The sequence below is a fragment of the Triturus cristatus genome, chromosome 1_2 (genome assembly GCF_964204655.1).
Source record: "Triturus cristatus chromosome 1_2, aTriCri1.1, whole genome shotgun sequence".
NCBI classification, from domain to species: Eukaryota; Metazoa; Chordata; class Amphibia; order Caudata; family Salamandridae; genus Triturus; species Triturus cristatus.
Window position 1 is genome coordinate 786,424,654 of NC_140580.1, and position 19,535 is coordinate 786,444,188.

Sequence of the window (19,535 nt, forward strand, 5' to 3'; positions counted from 1 at the left end):
TACCTGCCTGCCTATGAGTGTTTGCTTTTTCCAGGATGTTATTTTCTTTTTAGGCAGTATATTGCTCTTGTCTAGTACGTAATTTGAATTGAGTCACATTCAGGTGTTTATAGCTGGGCACAATTGAGTTGTAGTTGAAGGCAGTGCGAGTTTCTCTCGGTGGGGTATGGTGTTCAGTGGGGGAGAGGATGTGGCACTATAGTCAGAGCTGCTGAATTTGGAACTGGGGAACCAGGTTCAGCCTTCATAAACAGTCCCCCTGACCACTATCCTTAGGGATCCCATTCCCATGCTAGACCTTAGAAGGCCCCTGCAAGACCTTAGAAGCCCTGGTGTCTTAGCACCAGCAGGTGGACCCTAGCAGTGGCAAGTGTGGGTTAATCTTGAAGGCCTGTCCACCACTATCCATAGTGAAGTTCACCTCCAGTCTTGCAGGCAGGCCTATGAAGCAGCACACCCTAGAGCAACAGTACTCTGTCACTGAGGTGACAGGACCCTTGAGCAGGGCGGCTCTAGGGCTGTGTGACCAGTATGACTGCACCGAGCGCTGACTTTGGGTGGGGCATCATTTGATTTTTGCAAGTATATTATGGTTTTCAAAGCACTTGCTGCCTCCTTCCTGGCCTCCTGCAATTTTCGGCAACAATAAAAATGTCATGATAACTCCGGTGATTAATGTTCTTAGTAGAGAGATGGTGTTTTGTCTAGTGGAAGTTTTGGCTCATGGAAAGAAAGTGCAGAGGGTTAATATGCCTGCTGCTAAGAACATGTACCAAGGAGATCACAAAGTGCACATAATGTAAATAGGTCAGTGGGGTACTGTCTTTGTCAGAGAGATCCTTTTGTTTCTGGCAGTTTATAAGTCAAAATCCTAACATAGAACAGTGAGCTATTAACTGTCATCTAAGAGCTGCACTCCATCTGCAAGATATAAATTAGAGCGTTCTGTTTTTTCCCCCCCAAGTCTTTGATTATCCTATAGTTGCAAAAAAGGGTTTATTTGGATAGAAATCAAAATGTGTGATGCAAAGTGCTCTGACACCCTACACTGGTATTAATGGGACTGTAAATTTTCTGATTTTATTATTATGACACTTTTACAGTCTAACTGCAAATATTTTTCCTTATTAGTACCAGTGTAACATACAAATGCAGCAGTGAGAAAGGTGACCAATCAACCTTTGCAAAGGGCCGTCCGCTTCGCAGCAGCACAAGTCACGTTTTTTAGTAACTTTTGATCCGTTTGAGCTACAAACAATTTATTAGTTAAAATCGTCAGATTATGTAGCAGATGATGTAATATGTGGCAAATATGGAAAAGCCATAAATATGTAGAAAACATTTGCAAACAAGGATGAGTTGCCATTCATGTTTGAACTGCTCTTGTGGAACAAGGGAGGAGAAGTGCTGATGACAGAAACTACATGCTCGGAGACAACTGGCTTGTGATTCCACTTTTCAGCGTATTTGGGATGTTATGTGACTGGAAACATATTACACTTTGTGAATGTATTTTAATGTCAATAGCTCATATTAAACCTTAAATAAACATGTGTATCCATTGGTTGAATTAAATAACGCAATAAGCTGTAACTGGTTAGTGAAATGGGAAACAAATACAAAAAATTGGGATATTTTGCTCTTTCAGCCACTTCTGACTCCGCCCACTGACCCAATCCTGGGTTATTCCCGCCCTCTGATTCCCCGCCCACAGTTCCCCTACTTTTTTTTCCCCCCACTTCGACCACTGGCTGGAATGGACAGGTTTATAGGGCAACCTGGCAGCGGCCTAAGGGCTGGTCTGACAGGTCACTGTTTGGATCGTTTTTAGGTCTCGGCTAGCGAAGGCTGCGCTTGCGCAGTCTCGCTCGCGAGATTTAATGACTTTGAGAAGAGGGGCTTGAACCCGCCCCTCTTCACCATTGGCTGGCCTCTTGAATGCTGGCCAGCCATTGGAGAAGAGGCTTGTCATTCCGAACAGGCCCCGTCCTTTTCGAATTCGGGGGCGTGTTTTTTCGTTGCTTTTCGCTGGGCTTGTTGAAACGCCCCCGAATCCGAAAACACGCCCCCGAATTGGAAAACGCCGCTGCCTTTCTCCAAGGCATTTCTGCTTCGCCTCGGAGAAAGGCAGTGGTGTGCTGGTTGGTGACGTTCTATTTTGTAACATTTCTCTCATGGTTCTATTGTACAGCGCTCTGACACCTTTGGGTAAAGTCAGCGCTTTATAAAAATGCATTAATTAAATCAATAAATAAATAAAACTGGCACTTAACTACTCGCTGCAGCAGAGGGAAAGGGGGCGGTGACGCGTGCTGGGGCGCGTGACTGCTTCGTGCTGCCCGAACGCGGCGAGGACATGCCCCGGCCCTGTTGGTGCTTCCACTTTCCTCAGCCGGTCTTAACTCTCTGTAACTGTCTGTGGTCTCGCATTAAGAGACGGTCTCACCTCTCACCTACCTGTGCCTCTCCAGTGACCGTTCCCACTCCGTGCTGCGGACCATGGCCTCGCTGGAGCAGGTCCGCCGCCGGCTAGAGGAGGCCGGACAGCCGCAGCTCCTCCGCTTCTGGCCGGAGCTTGGTCCGGAGGCAGTGTCCGCCGCAGCGACCCAGAGTCTCTGGCGAACTGGGAGCAGGAAGGTTAGTTCGGTACTTCCGAGAGAGGAGTACTGTGCGTGCTGTCTAAAAGTGATATTTGTTATGATACATGACGTGCTGCCAGAGAGACTACAAGTTTGTGCCGTGCTTTACCTCTTTAGACGAGTGTGCCGATGCTCTTTTTGATGCGCATTGGAGACTCGCGGAGAGTGTGTAGTGAGTGACTCGTGTGTAAGTACTAGTACTAAATTGTTTTCTTATATCGCTTAGTATGGCACTTGAAAGCGGTTTCTAACCAGTGCAATAAGCGGAGGATATTCTTAATCAATGGCCCCACCCATGCAAGATAGAAGGAGAGCTTGAATGAAAAGGTTTGATTTGCCGAGATTGGAAACAATGGATTTATAAGGAACACTGCATTTGTCAGCTGCGAGCGTTTATCTTATGAGGTATCCTGCCGGCATTAATTACCAAGGGCTCAGTGTGTTTAGAAATTACCTTGATTTTGTGTAGATCCGTTTTGACCAAGTTTTTCAGGCGCTGAATTTCCTTTTTTTTTTTTTTTTTTTTATCACCGGAAGCATAGCTAATTCAATCGGGTGGGCGCTAATACTTTAGATGAATGCATTATCTTTATTTTGAGCAGGGCCCCGTCCCTCTTCATTTTGCTCTCTCACGGCATCAGTTCGTGCTTTTTATGTTATCACTCTCTCCGTGAATCTGGGGAGGCGGCCCTAGCTCTCTCAGTACAGGATGCGCTGTTCCTATTTTAAGAGAAGTGCTGTGATTCTTTCTGCGTTCTTTACAATTGTGTGTTCCTCTGAAATAATGCAGTTTATAGGAGGGAATAATACCCTTTTAACTGCCACGGAATAATAACACGGATTTGGCAGCATAAACAAATGGAGATACAACTTTCAGGGTGGAAACCTTTAAAGGAAAATGTGAGGTTTTTTTCATGCTTGGCATATTTTAGTTTCCCGTGGGGTGAAGCAGTTTGGCATTGCTCTTATGAAATGCCTGATTCGAAATGCAATTTGACGGTCTATGGAATTTTCCATGTTAGAAGGAGGAGCAGGAAGCCAAGGAGAGGGGCCGAGGCAGGCAGGGCATGCGGGGGCGCCGCACGGCACAACTTTGCGCAGAGAAAAGTGCCCTCACGGCCCCGGGGGCTACTGAACGCTTGGTTCCCTGAACACGAACTGTTCCCCCTCCAGCCCGGAAGCGGCGGTAGAGGGTAGGGAAGCCGGGGAGGCACCGGCAGCTGCCCCCACAACAAAGCCCGGCGCCCGCCATGCATGCGGACTGCAGGCTGCTGCCGCTGGGGCGCGCATAGCGGGGATGGCCGTCCGAGCTTGCCCGCTGCTGCTGGCCGTCTTGCTGATGGGCACCGGCCGGGATCAAAAAGGTGAGTGCCGTCTCCCTCCTCGTACCTTCCTCAAACACTGCTGTCTGATACTTGAGGGGTGTGTGTGCAGAGCTCTCTTGTTAGTGGTTGGTCCTGCTTTGCATTTGTGTCATGCCACCAATTAGATTGGTTTCACGGCAACCCTGCACCACGGACTGAGAATAGGCGTGTCGTCTATGTGAGAAGTGGGAACCCGTTTTTACCACGATTGGAAGTTGGCTCGTGCAATATTTTTTTTTCCTCGCTGTAATGTTCACATGGGTAAAGATATTTAACTTTCCACACTTTTTAAATTTATTTTTTATTGCTTGTGTTATCTGCTTAGGTTTGTTTTTCTTGTCTAGTGGAGGTGTAGTAGATAATGATGTAGAGGTAATATTTCCGCGTTCTTTAGGTCTTGGCTAGAACAAACCACCGGCAGCATTACCTGCCGCACTATTGTTTGTCTTAAAACAGCTTATATTGTGGTCTCCTAACAGCATACTGATACATGTGCCCGAACCCCAAACGCTGATTTGCTCCCCTTCTCATGTCAAGTTGGTGATGATTTATAAAACAGTTCAGCAGGTTAGTGCACATAAACAAAAATAATGTCATGAGCAATGCCAATAGCTCTAACTTTAACAATGCCAAGACCATTGCATTGTAAATGCTTGTTTGGCTGTTTATGGGCCTGTTTATGGTCAATTTGTCAATTTTGTTTTTTTCTCCAGTGTTGCCACAAACAATGCCTACAACAAGCACAAATGCATGAAGTCGTCCATATCTTGTAAAACACAAAAACAGCTCGTATTTACAAGTTAAACCAAAAAGATTCATTTCAGTTTCACTTTCTACGTGCTCAGGGAGATATCCCAGCCCCCTGAGCACGTAGAAAGACAGGAGAGGTATCATCGAAAAGGGGAGAATCTCCCCTTTCGAATGGTGCCCTTCCCCAGTGGATCCCTGCTTGGGGATCGCCCCAGGAGGAGGGAGCGGCCCCTTGGGCAAGGGCCTTTGCTCCCCCCAAACAAATTGGGCATATGCAGTCTTTCTGACCCCCCCCCCCCCCCCCCCCCCGGGGGCAGAAAGCCCACTTGACGCCAGGGATTTTTTTGTTACCATATTTAATTAGGGTGGGGGCTGCCCAAAACGGGCATGCCAATCCCCCCCCCCCCCAAAAAAAAAAATTAGTCTTTCTGCCCCCCACTGGGAGGCAGATGGGGGCTGTTGCCCCAATCTTTTTTGGGCAATTACAATTACGGGTGGGGGCTGCCCAAAACGGGCATGCCAATGCCCCTACCCCCCCTGTAAAAATTATAGCCTTTCTGTCTCCCCTGGCCCCCAATCTGCCCCCACCCCCATGGGGCAAAAAGCCCACTAGACGCCAGGGATTTTGTTTGCCAATTTGTATCAGGGGTGGGGGCTGCCCAAAACGGGCATGCCAAGGCCCCCACCCCCACCTGCTAAAATTCCAGTCTTTCTAGCCCCCAATCTGCCACCTGGGAGGCAGAAAACCCACTAGAAACCAGGGATTTTGTTTTTGTGTAGGGGTGGGGGCTGCCCAAAATGGGCATGACAATACCCCCACCCCCCCTAGAGAAATTCAAGTCTTTCTAGAAAGCCCACTAGGCGCCATAAATGACGCTGGCTTTTTTATGCATGGGGGCTGCCAGAATTGGCATACCAATGCCCCATCCCCACAAAAAAGATAGCCACAGTCTTTCATATCTGGGCAACCCCCCCCCCCCCCCCCCCCCCCCAGCAGCAGAAAGCCCACTAGGCACTGACTTTTCTTTATTTTAGCCATGTGCCTACCTGTGTATTTTGGGCCCTAGCGCAGCTAGCACATAGGGAAACCTAGCAAACCTGTACCTTTTTGAAAACTAGACACCCAGGGGAATCCAGGATGAGGTGACTTGTCTGACTCTCACCAGGCTCTGTTACCCAGAATCCCTTGCAAACCTTAAAATGTGTCCAAAAAAACACATTTTCCTCACATTTCTGTGGTGGAAAGTTATGGAATCTGCGTGGATCCACAAAATTCCACCCACCCTGTGTTCCCCAAAGACTTCCGAGAAAAATGGTACCTCACTTGTGTGGGTAGGCCTAGTGTCCGCGACAGAAAACGGCCCAAAACGCAACGTTTACACACTACATTTTCACAGTGAAAACTGACCGTTTTTTGCAAAGTGCCTAGCTGTAGATTTTGAACCCAAGCTCTGCCAACGCCTAAAGAAACCTAGCAAACCTATACATTTTTGAAAACTAGACACCCAGGGGAATTCGGGATGGGGTGACTTATCTGGCTGTCACCAGGTTCTGTTACTCAGAATCCCTTGGGTGTCTAGTTTTCAAAACTGTATAGGTTTGCTAGGTTCCCCTAGGTGCCGGCAGAGCTAGGGTTCAAAATCTACAGCTAGGCACTTTGCAAATAAAGGGTCCGTTTTCACTGGGAAAATGTGGTGTGTCCACGTTGCGTTTTGGGCAGTTTCCTGTCGCGGGCACGAGGCCTACCCACACAATTGAGGTACCATTTATATCGGGAGACTTAGGGTAACACAGAATTGTAGAGCAACTATTACCTATTGACTTTCGATGCATTTCTGCCTTCCAAATTAAAGACCATGTGTAAAAAAAGAAGTCATTTTGAAAAATGACCTATAATTCTCATGCTAGTATGGGTTCTCACAATTTCGGAAATGTGCAAATATCTACTGTTTCTAAACTCTATATTTTGTTCCAATTTCAGAAATACATAGGTATCTTTCATACCGTCTTTTCCATGTATATATTTCCCCAAATTAATTGCTATATACTCGGTACATAATAAAAAACCTTTGCAAAACACTGCTGGCTCTGGGTTCGTCGGGTTCTTGGTGAATCTGCAAGTCCTATATATCCCCACAACCACAAAGGTCCAGCGGATGTAACGGTATATTGCTTTCAAACAGCTGTCATAATTAGAAGAAGTTACAGGTGAAAACGTTGACACAAATGGCTGTTTCAACTAATTTCCAATTTTTCCTATATTCAACTGTTACTTTCCATAAAGAAACCTTGAATGATCTACACAAATGACCTCTTGCTGAATTCAGAATTATGTTTGGTTTTCTAAAATGTATAGCTTTCCAGGATCCATTATTGCTTTCATACCAATTTCTACTATTAACTGGAAGGAGGTTGAAAGCTAAAAAAAAATAGCAAAAATAGGCTATGTCCCAGAAAAATGCCAAAACTGGGTACAAAATGTTGGTTTTCTGACCAGTCTGCTTGTCCCTGAAAGATGGGGAAATGGTGATTTCAGCTCCACAACCCCTTTGTTGATACCATTTGCAGGGGAAAAAATTGACGCTTTCAACTGTAGCCCTTTTTTCCAATTAAAAAAAACAAAAAAAAAAAAAAAAATTAGCTATATTTTGGCTAATATCTGGGTTCCCTCCAGGGAAGTCCACAAACCCTGGGTACCTTTGGAATCCCCATGACGGAAGAAAAGGACGCAAATTTGGCATGGGTGCCTTATGTGATCAAAAAGTTACAGGGGCATAAGCGCAAACTACCCCAAATAGCCCAAAAAAGGCTTAGCACAGGGGGGGGAAAGGCCTAGTAGTGAAGGGGTTAACCTCATTGGTCTGAAGCAGTTAATGGGACCCTTTCCTGTCTGTCTGACCTAAGCTGTTTGAAGTAGTCAGTCACTGGAATTATGCAGTAGAAGAGGGCCAAATTAGGCGGCAGGGTTGAGTAAATTATGCGGCAAAAAACCCCAAATTGTGTGGCACGTTGTGTAATAGTTTTACCTAATTATTTTATCATTTTTCAACTTGGCAATACTCTGGGAATTGGTTGCACATCATTAGTACCAGTTTAACATCCAAATATAGCAATAAGCAACCGAAAGGTGACCAGAGCTGCGCGACCACAGGTTGTTGCATCTATAGAAACTTTTGAACAGCTTGAGATAAAAAAAAAAAAAATTGAGGGGAGGGGGTAAAATCTGCAGCTGATGCCTTATGTGGCAAATCTATAATTATATGAAAATCGCCACAGCTGCACAGTTGTGTAATTCCAGTGACCATAGTAGTAGTAAACGTTGCTTGCAGTCTTTTAGTCATTGAATCCCCAGTACATTAATTGCTCAAAGCAGAAATAAGCAAATAGACCCTGCGTTTAAATGATCCCTGGGTGTATGCCATGTGGTTAATTATCTTTTAATGAGTTGGCACAGCAGTAAATGACTGCGGCACAGCCTTTCTCTCTTCCAGGTGATTGTCAAGACTCCAAATTACCTGTCCGTTTAATTTCATTAAAGCTCCTCGGACACTATGTACAACTCATGGATTTCTTTTCTGCATACTCATGAGGAATACTGCTTCCTGACAGGCTTTTAGCATGGCCTGTCTCCATCCAGTTTTCTCTAGCATAGTTTTGCCAAGGACATCTACATTATGCCAACGATGGGTACCAGTATGTCCAGAATAGATTCAGTTAAGACAAGAATGTCCATAATTTTTCAAGGCTTGTAATCCATGTCCTAGGATGGCTACTGCTTTGTTGAGAAGATCCATACTATGTAAGGAATGTGCACCATTACGGCCACCAATATGTCAAGAATGCCCGTGGCTTGTCATATCAGAGACCATTTGGCCATGCCCACCTTTAGGCCAGGGACAGTCCTAGTTAAGTTAGGAATGGCCACAACATTATAGGTAACATTATCCAGGAATATCCAAAGCCACATAGAGAATTCCATAACTTGAAGGACGTGGCACTATTATGTCAGGGATAGGCAAAGTACTGTCATGATTGCTTAGTTTGTCAAAGATGGGACACCTGCGGGTAGAGTGGGGATTCGGCATATAACAAGGTGACCCCCCAAACAGTTCTCCCAGCCATGCAGTCATACACAGCAACTTTCCCACACGCAGACACACACAAACATGCAGGCACAGACTCTTCACCACCTTTATATATTTTTGACACGCTGTACACTGTTTTCTGGCTGAGGCCCTGGGCACGTTTGTGATGCTGTGGTGGGTGCTGCACCATAGGCAGAGGAAATTTGGTTGGTGAATGGAGAAATAGAAATCCTTATCATTGTGCAGCGCTCGGGAAAATCATTTATAGGTTGGTCTAGAATCTAGGTTGATCAGTGTTCTCATACAGTCAGATTGGTTGCTCCAAAACCCTTCAAATCAATGAGTGGTTAAATTTAATTATTTATCATCCTTACCAATTCTACTTTACCATCAATGTTGTCGAAGTATTTTTTTTGTCTGCTTGTTACGCATATAAAAAGAAAATGCACCACTTAGACCCATTGGTATAAGACCACAACAGGAGCTAGGCAACTGCAAAACAGTCACTAATATGTCCTTGTACGTAATGTTGTCCCAGTATCTTTCACAGGCACAAAATGCCAGCTCTTTACTGATTTTCTCATTTACCACGCTCTGCAAAATATATTCTACACAGGCACCTCCTACAGGAGTGACAGCGTGGTTTACCCAGGATTACAAATTTTACTTTCAGGTACTTTGGTGGTATTGACCTGGCTAAGATGCACACCGCATGTTGCTCTTCAACTCAGTCCCTAGACCACGTTACTCCATTCCAATCCTATTCCTTTAACTGATGTAGGCAGAACATTCGCAGATTGTCTGGTGTGTGCATCGTATAGTTAAAGTGGTCATGTATTTAGACCTAATTCTTCTAGGCATGTTATTCCGGGGACACTGCTTTTTTGACCACAGTATTTTGTAAAGGAAGGTATATTCTAGGTTTTGTTTTTCAGTTTCATACCTTCAATTCAGTTATATAAATATAGCCGGGGGATTGTTAATATCTTTTCATGTGGGCATGAATACAGATGTGAAGTTCTTTAAGAAAGGTAGGGATATTTAAATACATGTTAAAGCCTTCCCTATTACTACTCATTCGTTTTGACCACCATAATAAACTTGAATCTGGTTTTAAAACGCTTCATTAACTTACTTTACTCTAACAACATTCAGTGGGGTAAGCTTCCATGTTGCCCTGCTTGTCACTCAGTGGTGCCTCTCTTAGATTTTTGGGTCCCTATTTTCAGGGCACGGCAGTAACGAACTATGGGGTATTTGATGGGTAGGGGCTTGTGGAAGAGCTCCAAGTTATGGGCACTGCTGTTTGAAGAATGGTTGGAGTTGGTTGTGGTTGTTGAAAGATATGGCATGTGCTGTGTTTGTGGGCAGGAAAGTAAGCCAGGTTATCAGGATATTTTTGATTCATAAGACTGTTTAGTATTGAGAAGATAGGCAAGACAACTAGGTATGGGACTAGGCATTTGGCAGCAGTTTGCAGGTTTGGTCCAGTGTTTGACGTTAGACTGTGATCTCTATGTGTAGGGCAAGAGGAGCAGGAAGAGTGCTGTGTCTTATTTGGAGAGAGGATATACATTGCCTTGGATATATATATATAGATATATATATCTCAAAATCACTCCACTTTTGTTGAAAGTCCAGCACTTTGTGCTGGAGTAGTTTGCGTTTTTAATCCTCAATGTAAATATTGTAAAGTCCTGCAAATAATGCAGTGGTATACTTTTTGCTACAAAATTTGCTATTCCATGCATCTGCAGTATCCTGTTAATATGAAGGAAAACGGTTGGGTGTATGAATAGTCTCACTTCTGGTGTTTAAATTAGTGGCATTTTGACTCTGCAGAAGGCAGACAACTTGTGTCTAAAAAGTTCAACAAACTCCTGCTGGCTTAATTCCATAGTGTGGTGTTTAGCGCAAAGACATAGGTCCGCCACTGTCAGCACATGTTCATCCACTTTAGATCACTTCAAGACTTCATGCCTTCATCCAACACTCTTGAAAGGTCATTATAATTCACAGGGCTAACTAAGCGCAAACCTTTTATTAGATAATTACACAATGACAGCAAACCAAAATGTCCTTTTCGCTTGGTGTGGAACAGGCCACTGTCAAAAGTGCATTTGTGACAGATTTTTGCTGTCCTGGACTGCTAAGTTGCACAGTTGTGTGCTTAGGATGCAACAGAGACTGCACCAAGAAGAATATATCCTAAGGAAATATTTTCTTGTCTAGCTGCCACTATCTTACAAGCGTTGTTTGATCGTCTGAGTCATCTGTTATAAGCAGAATAAATAAGTGACCATTTAAACTGATCTGTTGTATGTTTATTATAGCTAACAGTTGCAAACAGTCTTAATACTTGTTTGCAGGTGGTACCAAACATTGGCAAGGCCAATAGATCTTGCCTATGCAAGCACTATTTGGTTGCCAATATGTTTAGCCATGTTGTACACCAGCGTGACTGCTGTTCAGCATGACTAAAAGTTAGTGGGGTGAAGGAGAGTGGCATGGAGTGTCGTAAAGTGAAGTGGCTTAGAGTTGATTGGAGTAAACTGGAGTGTCATGGAGTAGCATGGAGTGGTGTGGAGTGCCACAAAGCGAGTAGAGTGGAAGGGACGAAGTCTATCTCGACGGCCTAAAACAAATGGAGCCAGCTTATAGACCCCAAGCAAATGTGAGTTACAAACCACAACACCAATGGTAAATACCAAGTGGAATGCAATTCCTAGGGAAGCTTTACGAATGTCCCCAAGATGTAGTTCAAAAACAGACAGCTGCTCTGTCTGGTAGACTTCGACCTAAAAAGTGGAAAGATAATGCAGTTTGAAGGTGCATTAATAGTAGCATTCTGAACGGTGATATAATTTACTGCGATGCAGGTTTTTAGAAATAGATTGGTACCAAAGCCTCTATTTTTAATATCGGGAGAAAGTTGCAGTACTACTGAAGGATGTCTTATAAGCACTAATTAATTAGTTTAAATATCATGCCTACGTAGTTGAGTTAATGCAGCAGGACAGGGTTTGACGTGTTTTTTTTTCTTTCTGAGCTTATTGTTGAATATTTGAAGTTCAGTTAATGGTATGCTTTTTTTTTTTATCTGAAGGTCAGTTGTAAATAACAGCTTTTAACAAAGGTACATCGTTCAGTGGCGTTGGGGAAAGTTACTTATTTTAACCACATTGTCGTCTTTTGGGCACACTTTGTTACTTTAGCCTAGAAATGTGTTTTTTATAAATTTCATGCTACATTTTTTATTCATTTTCTTTTAGCCGGGAACTATTGAGCAAGCAGTAAATGAGATCCGTTCCATTGTTATGCCTACCGAAGATGGAGAAGTACAAAGTGTATGGCTGCTAACAGAGTAAGTGGGGCGTGCCTGCTTAACGCCTTTTGTCTTCTGCTCAGTAAGTCAGTTGGAACTATTTTATATTATGCTTTGCCAATAAAGTAGAATGATTTAGTTTACTACCTTATATATCTTTCATCAAAGGTTTGGCAGTTGAACCTAGTCTTTTGTGCATTTAGATTGAGGGGAATTACTTTTACAGTTTCATCACTATTTTGTTTGGACCGTAGCAATTTTTACAATGAACTGTGTAAAACAATTGTTAATAGCTTTCAAGAAAAGAACCTACAAATATGTCAGTTTTGTGTGGAACCTGTGGTGAATTAAAATCCAGTTTTCAAATAAGATCATATGTGCTTATATTGTATGGAACAAGTGTGCTGTACACAATGTTTGTTGGGTGGTTCTTTCTCTTAATGTTTTCATGTCTAAGACTAAACCATCCCTCAAATTAGCACACTTGTTTAGAAAGCAGAGCAAAAGTAATTGGGCATCTTAGGCGGCATTTGGAGGCATCATAACAATAGTGCAACATCAGTGGGGTTGACCATGTGTGTTGAGAATAGTCCATTTCGTCATTTGCATCTCTTCTGAAAAATCAGATAACTGTTCTAAATGGAGGGGTTTCTATCCCCTCAGATAAGGGTAGACTTTAGGGTCATGCTAAGTTTCACACTGCTAGCAGTGTTCTTTAGCACCTGCTATTAGGGTGGATAAACAAGAATTGTCAGTAAATGCCAGTAACATAACTCTCACTGATTGTCACCGGAGCTACTGCTGCAAATATTCGTACATATAATACATAAAAAAATCTGTCAATTTGGGTAGAAATATAGGCGGTATAAAGGCAAGGGTACTTTAATGCATACCCTGCACCCCCAAAAATAATAGGTGAACATTTGCTAGGATCCACACAGAGATACTTTTTAAACCCATGGCATAAAATAGCTAGCTATCAAAATCTGGTTGTGAATCTCAAAAGGTTTATTTATGATACGGGACGCCAATGAGTCCCACATAAAAATGTACAAAAAAGAGAGATGAATTTGCAATGTATTATATCATGATATTCTTTAACATAATGTAGATTTTTCTAGTATTTATGACGGAAAGTCTTAATTTTATTAAAGACACGGAGGCAAGTATTATGCTTACTTATCTTGCTTTAATTTCAATAGCAGCCAAGATAAGTGATAACTACAGTTCCCAGAGGGCCCAGCGAAACAACTGGCCAATGGGAACACAATGACAAAACCTTATAACCAATCCGAGTGTATCAGCCTAGATAACGTCACTACTGACTGCGAAGCTTCCTCTTTTCGCTGGCGAGCAGCTCAGATAAAGTCAGAAAACAATGGAACAATCGCTAAAATAATAGAGCTAAGGTCCAGGAACAAAAGTCTTGACCCAAATCCAACCAGGAAAGTCGAACCGCAGGATTCGCTGTAACAGACTCCAAACAGGAAGGCGAGGTGATCTGACGAGGTGGAGGCCACACTTGCCGGCGAGCAGAACCATCACGAAGATTCAGGCGGCAACGCTGGAGTCGCTGAAGGGAGGGAGAACACAGATTAGAAGTGTAGAGGTGGGATAATACTCTCCTCCGTGTCTTTAATAAAATTAAGACTTTCCGTCATAAATAATAGGAAAATCTACATTTTATGTCCAGACCGGAGGCTCCTATTATGCTTGTTTAAAGCATATCAACCACCAAAGAAGCCACAGTATCAACAGGTTTGCAATAAAACATACGAAAAGCATTGTCATTAGACCAATCTGCTGATCTCAGAATGTCCTCCAGCCGGGAGCCAGCCCAAAAGGCTTTGGAAGCCATGGCTCCCCTAGCGGAATGGGCTCTGAAAACGGAGACATCAATGCCCGCAAGGGACATAATCCAACGGGCCAGAGTAGCGGAAGAAACAGGAAGGTGGGGCTTACGAAAAGAAATGAAGAGTTGGGAATGAGAGGACGTTCTGAGATCAGAAGTTCTTTGTTTATACACTTTGAGATATTGGCCTACACATAACTTAGGATGTGAGGGAAAATAAGGGTAAAGGACAGAATTCAAATTTGTCTTTGTTCGTCTAGAAATTTGAAACAAAACACCTGTAGGAGAAAACTGACGAGAAGAAATATCCAATGCTTTAACGTCTGAAACACATTTGATAGAAACGAGACACAATAGCGTGGTAAGTTTCGCAGACAACATTTTTAGAGAAAGAACAGATTTATCTGCCCAATCAGAGAACAATTTGAGTACAACATTAACATCCTATAAACTTGAATACTTAGCCAACGGAGGTTTGGAAAATCGAACTCCTCTCAGAAGGCGGCAGATTAAGGGGTGAATGCCTACTGGCTTGCCGTCAATCGGGGAATGATTAAGAGAAATGGCAGATCTATACAAATTGACTGTTCTGTAAGACTTATCTGCACTGGCTTCGGAAGCCAAGAAATTGACCACAAAATTTAGAGGGGCTGAAAAGGGATCGATATGTCTTTCCAGACACCAGCTTGCCCATCAAGACCAAGCGGATTTGTAAGCCTTGGAGGTCCCAGGGGCCCAGGCTTTGCTGATAAAGAGAGAAGCTTCTTGTGAAATGAGGATGTCAGGAGGGACAGGCCTGAAACTTTTCAAGCCGACGGCACCAACGAGTTGTCTAGAATGAGACTGTGTGGGAGACCTAAGGGGCTCCGAAGCAAGTCCTTGCGGACGGGGAGGAGAACTGGAAAGTCCATTGCCATTTCCAGAAGGGAAGGAAACCAGATTTGAGACTGCCAGAAAGGGACCACAATGACCAAGGTTGTCGATTGAGAACGTACTTGCGAAAGTACTCTGTTGATCATGAGGGTGGGAGGAAAGGCATAGTTGAGGTGAAGGGACCAATCCTGAAGGATAGCATCCGTAGCTAGAGCCGAAGGATCCGGGCGCCAATTGAAAAATCGAGGTAATTGGGTGCTGAGGCGCGAAGCAAAGAGATCGATATAAAAAGGGCCCCATTTTAGAGAAAGAGAATGGAAGACGGATGGAAGAAGCATCCAATCGCTGGAGTCCCGAAGGTAGCGAGAGTGCCAATCTGCAATAGAGTTGAGAACCCCTAGAAGATACTCCGCTGTCAGCGATAGTTTGTTCGACAGGCAATACTCCCAAAGACTCTTTGCAAGCTCCGCCAGGGGTCTGGATTTGGTGCCAGCTAGATGGTTGATGTAGCGCACCGCAGAAACATTGTCCATTCGCAGGAGAATGGAACACCAAACCCTGTTCTTTGTAAGGCTTTGGATTGCAAAGGAGCCTGCAAGCATCTCTAAACAATTGATGTGCAACTTCGACTCCTCTCGAGACCAGGTATCGCCAGTCGAGATTGGTCCACAACGGGCGCCCCGACCCGACAGGCTTGCATCTGATTCTAACACAAGATCTGGGGCCGAAGCGGAGATAGTTCGCCCGTTCCACGCATCTAAATGGTCGATCCACCATTGAAGCTCGCTGCGAGATTCTAGATCCAAAGCGATAAGATCTGCGTAAGCCAGCCCTTGACGAAGATGTCTGATTTTTAGATGTTGAAGGGCCCGATAATGGAGAGGACCCGGAAAAATGGCTTGAATGGAAGCAGAAAGCAGGCCTAAGATTCTTGCGAGAGATCTGAGGGAAATCTCTGACTTGATGGTTGAGACCTTCGATTGAGGAAGAAGGAGAGATGCCGTGGAAGAGTCCACAAGAAAGCCCAGGAATTCGATGCGCTGGGAAGGGAGGAGCATGGACTTGTCGTGATTGAGGAGGAAACCCAGATCGTGTAGAAGAGATGGAGTAGTACCGAGGTCGGACAGAAGAAGCTGTTTGTCTGAATTCATGATCAGAATGTTGTCCAGATAAAAAATAAGCCTGATCCTCCGGGATCGAAGGAAGGCCACCACTGGTTTCATGACTTTTGTAAAGCACCATGGAGCTGACGACAGACGGAAGAGAAGTGAAGCGATAGGTTACGTCTAGCCATTGAAATTGAAGAAACTTGGTATGGGAAGGATGAATCGGAACGGTGAGGTAAGCGTACTGTAAGTCTAGTCTGATCATCCAATTGTTTGGACGGAGGGTATCTCTTAAATGAATGATAGTCTCCATTGTGAAGTGGCGATACACCACAAATTGATTGAACCATTTTAGGTTTATGACTGGACGCATCTTTTTGTTCTTTTTCTGGACAAGGAAAATAGAACTGAGAAACCCTGTGGGATCGAAAGGGGCGCTTTGAATAGCTTGCTTTAGGAGGAGGCTTTGGACCTCCAGGGAAATTAGCTGAGACATTTCCGTTGAACACCAGCAGCGGAGGGAACGCAGTTTGGGAAGGCAGCGCATAAAGCTCTATAAGATAGCCTTGAACCGTGCTGAGGACCCAAGGGTCTGCGGTGAGAGACCGCCACTTTTGTAGAAAAAACTTTAAACAACCTCCCACCAGAGGAGGTGGAGGACCTACCTTGTTGGTGGTTGTTGTTGCGGAAATTCTTTTGACCTCGACCCCTGAAACCACGTCCTCTCTGCGGGTAGAATTGAGGTTTGAAATCTTGGGAACCGGAGTTGAAGGAACCTCTGGAGCCTTGGTTGGAATAGGGATGGCCAGTAGAGCGACCCCTTCCTCTGCCGGCCGTCCAAAAACCCGAGGTGAAAACACTTTCTTAATGGATTGCTGTGCCTTATCCAAAGAGGCGAAGGTAGAAACAAATCTGCTGGGGTCCTTGACCAAAGAATCACCAATTGGGAGGCCCTGCTCTTTAATACCGGGATCCTGTGAGGCCAGATTGGCCAATTTGGGGTCAAGTTTAACCAAAAGCCCTTTACGACACTCGTGTATCATCACAGCATTTGCATTTCCTAAAAGACAAAAGGCTCATTGGACCCACAGAGATATTTCGTCAGCAGACAACTCAGTACTTTCCAGGCGAGCAGCCTCAGCCAAGTCAAAAATAAGCGCCAAAGGACCTACCACATCAAGCAATTTATCCTGGCAAGTGGACTAGGCTTTGGGTCTTTGCCAAACTTAGAGAAAAATGTGAGTAAAGGTTGGTCAATGGAAGGGACTATGGCGACTTTGTCAGATAAAGTGGGTTTAGGGCATTCAGACTTCAGTCTAGATCTAGCCGACGCCTTCAAGGGGAGACGAAGTCTGGCGGAAATATATTCACCCACGTGAGAGGCAGGAAACCATTCGGTGGAATTAGGGTGACGGATGGAAGCAGGTTCGAACATGGGAACCCCTTCTGAATCCCAAGACAGGCTCGTAAGTAAAGGAATCAAATTTGGGTTTTTTAGTAGGAGGGGAGGGAGGGTCAGACACATCAAATAGGTCAAACAAATCGTCTGCATCATGCATATCATCGTCTGTGTCAAATGGTGGAAATAACCAACTTTTTGGGTACCTCTGAATGCTTCAATTTAGTCTTGCGTTTACCATCTGAGCTGGACAACCTCTCCTTAGCAGGAGGCCTGGGAGGCACATAGTCCTCATTCAAATGCGAGGAAACCTCGCTAGACACACGTGACGCAGAATTAGGGCCAGAAATAGAAGCAGAGGGAACCACCTTTCTTTTTCTGCGTTCCCCCGCAGATTGGGCCAGTGCTTTGGACAACAGACTCATCATGGAACTCTCCATGCCTTTTGAAAAACCTCTCAGACGTTTTCACTGCACACTCCACAGAATTATTGATACATTTATTTAAATCCTTTTTGAAGGCCTCGCCTTCATCCTGCTGTCGGTCTGAACCGGGGGAACTTTCCAATTACATAGTCACCAATGCACTGAGTGAGGGAAGGGTTAAAGAAAATTTAGGGGCAGAAACCGGACAGGGACACTCCCCCAAGAGGCGGGACTGCTACCGCTGAGGCAGAAGCTGCGGAGCAGGCAAGCGAGCTGATGGACTCCACAGAACCAGCCGCCAAATGGTAGGCACAGCGCACACACCGTGAGGGCAAAAGCGGGAGGAAAAAGCACTGCGCAACGGTAGAAACCAAATGACTTCCGTGCGCGTGGGGGGGGGGGAGCAAAATAAAGCGGAACGGGAAACGTCAAGAAAAGCGCTAGACCAACAGCGGCGAAGTCCACAATATTACCTAAGGAGAAAACATTCGCAACAACAGTATAAAATAACGCAATACCATATAAAACTATAACAAAGATAAGTCACTTATCTGACTGCGAGCAGCAAGAAAAGAGGAAGCTTCGTAGTCAGTAGTGATGTTATCTAGGCTGATACACTCTGATTGCTTATAAGGTTTTGTCTTTATTGTGTTCCCATTGGCCAGTTGTTTCGCTGGGCCCTCTGGGTACTGTAGTTATCACTTATCTTGGCTGCTATTGAAATTAAAGCAAGATAAGTAAGCATAATGGGAGCCTCCGGTCTTGACATAAAATTCTAATTTCACTGAACAAGTTTGGTTAAAAACAAACGCAACTCCATATAATGTGCAAAACTCCATAGACTTAGTCCCTTTTAATTTCCAAACATCCTCTTTTATACAATTCAAATAGCTTTAGAAACGATTTGCAATAAAAGAACAATATGTTATGCAGCTAGGTCACTTTTCCTATCAGATCTTGCACATAATGTGGGGCGTGGCCGAATAGTACTTGATTTTACAACCTGCCCTAGATTTCAGATTTTAATTTACAAAAATGATCAACCACTCAAAATTGTATATGGCCTACCGAATCTTAGGCTCCTATCTAAAAAATATAAAAAAATTGTTTGAAAAAGCTCAAAGTTTTTGCACATACTAATTCAGGGGGGGCGGGGGGGAACAAATGAACAATTCCGAGCCTCCTCTGCGGTAGTAATATTATACTTAAAAAATACAGGTCTTAACAAATAACGTCGTAGGGGTTGCAATGTGGGACAAACAAATAATACATGGTTCAAATCTTGCACCCAGTTTCCACATAAATCGCACATTCTTTCCTCCCTGGGTAATTCCTCCCAGGCCACTTTTATAATTCACAAGCTCTGGTTGTCATTCTTTCCCACATTCATTTATTGAATGTCTTTTGACCAGTACAGGCGAGACTTGAGTGTACAAGATTGCAAGAGCCTAGACAACATACAGTTGAAACTCTGGGTATTGCATCCTTTCACAGGAGTCTATAAGCATGAATTTAACGTCTTTTGAAAATTTTAGTACTTCAGACTTAGAATCTATCGAATTTGTATCCTATTGATTCAAGTTATTTCTGGCTTCAAAGCTAGGCAGCAGTTGGGAATGCATGTTAAAATATGAAGCAAAACAAATGAGGCAGATAGTTGAGGGAACATGAGACCAGTTGTAGAGGGATGTCACCAGCAGGCTAGGAGAACCAATGC

General features: G+C 44.1%; 1 protein-coding gene across 2 annotated transcripts in view; it reads left to right on the plus strand.

The window, feature by feature from the left end:
• The window catches only part of TPRG1L (tumor protein p63 regulated 1 like), a 111,404-nt gene that overhangs the window by 2,054 nt on the left and 89,815 nt on the right, over window positions 1-19,535 (plus strand). For both annotated transcript variants that reach the window (XM_085608846.1, XM_085608845.1), the window contains exon 2: window positions 12,111-12,202. In XM_085608846.1, the coding sequence (XP_085464972.1) occupies window positions 12,111-12,202 (92 nt within the window). The remainder of the gene's footprint in view (window positions 1-12,110; window positions 12,203-19,535) is intronic.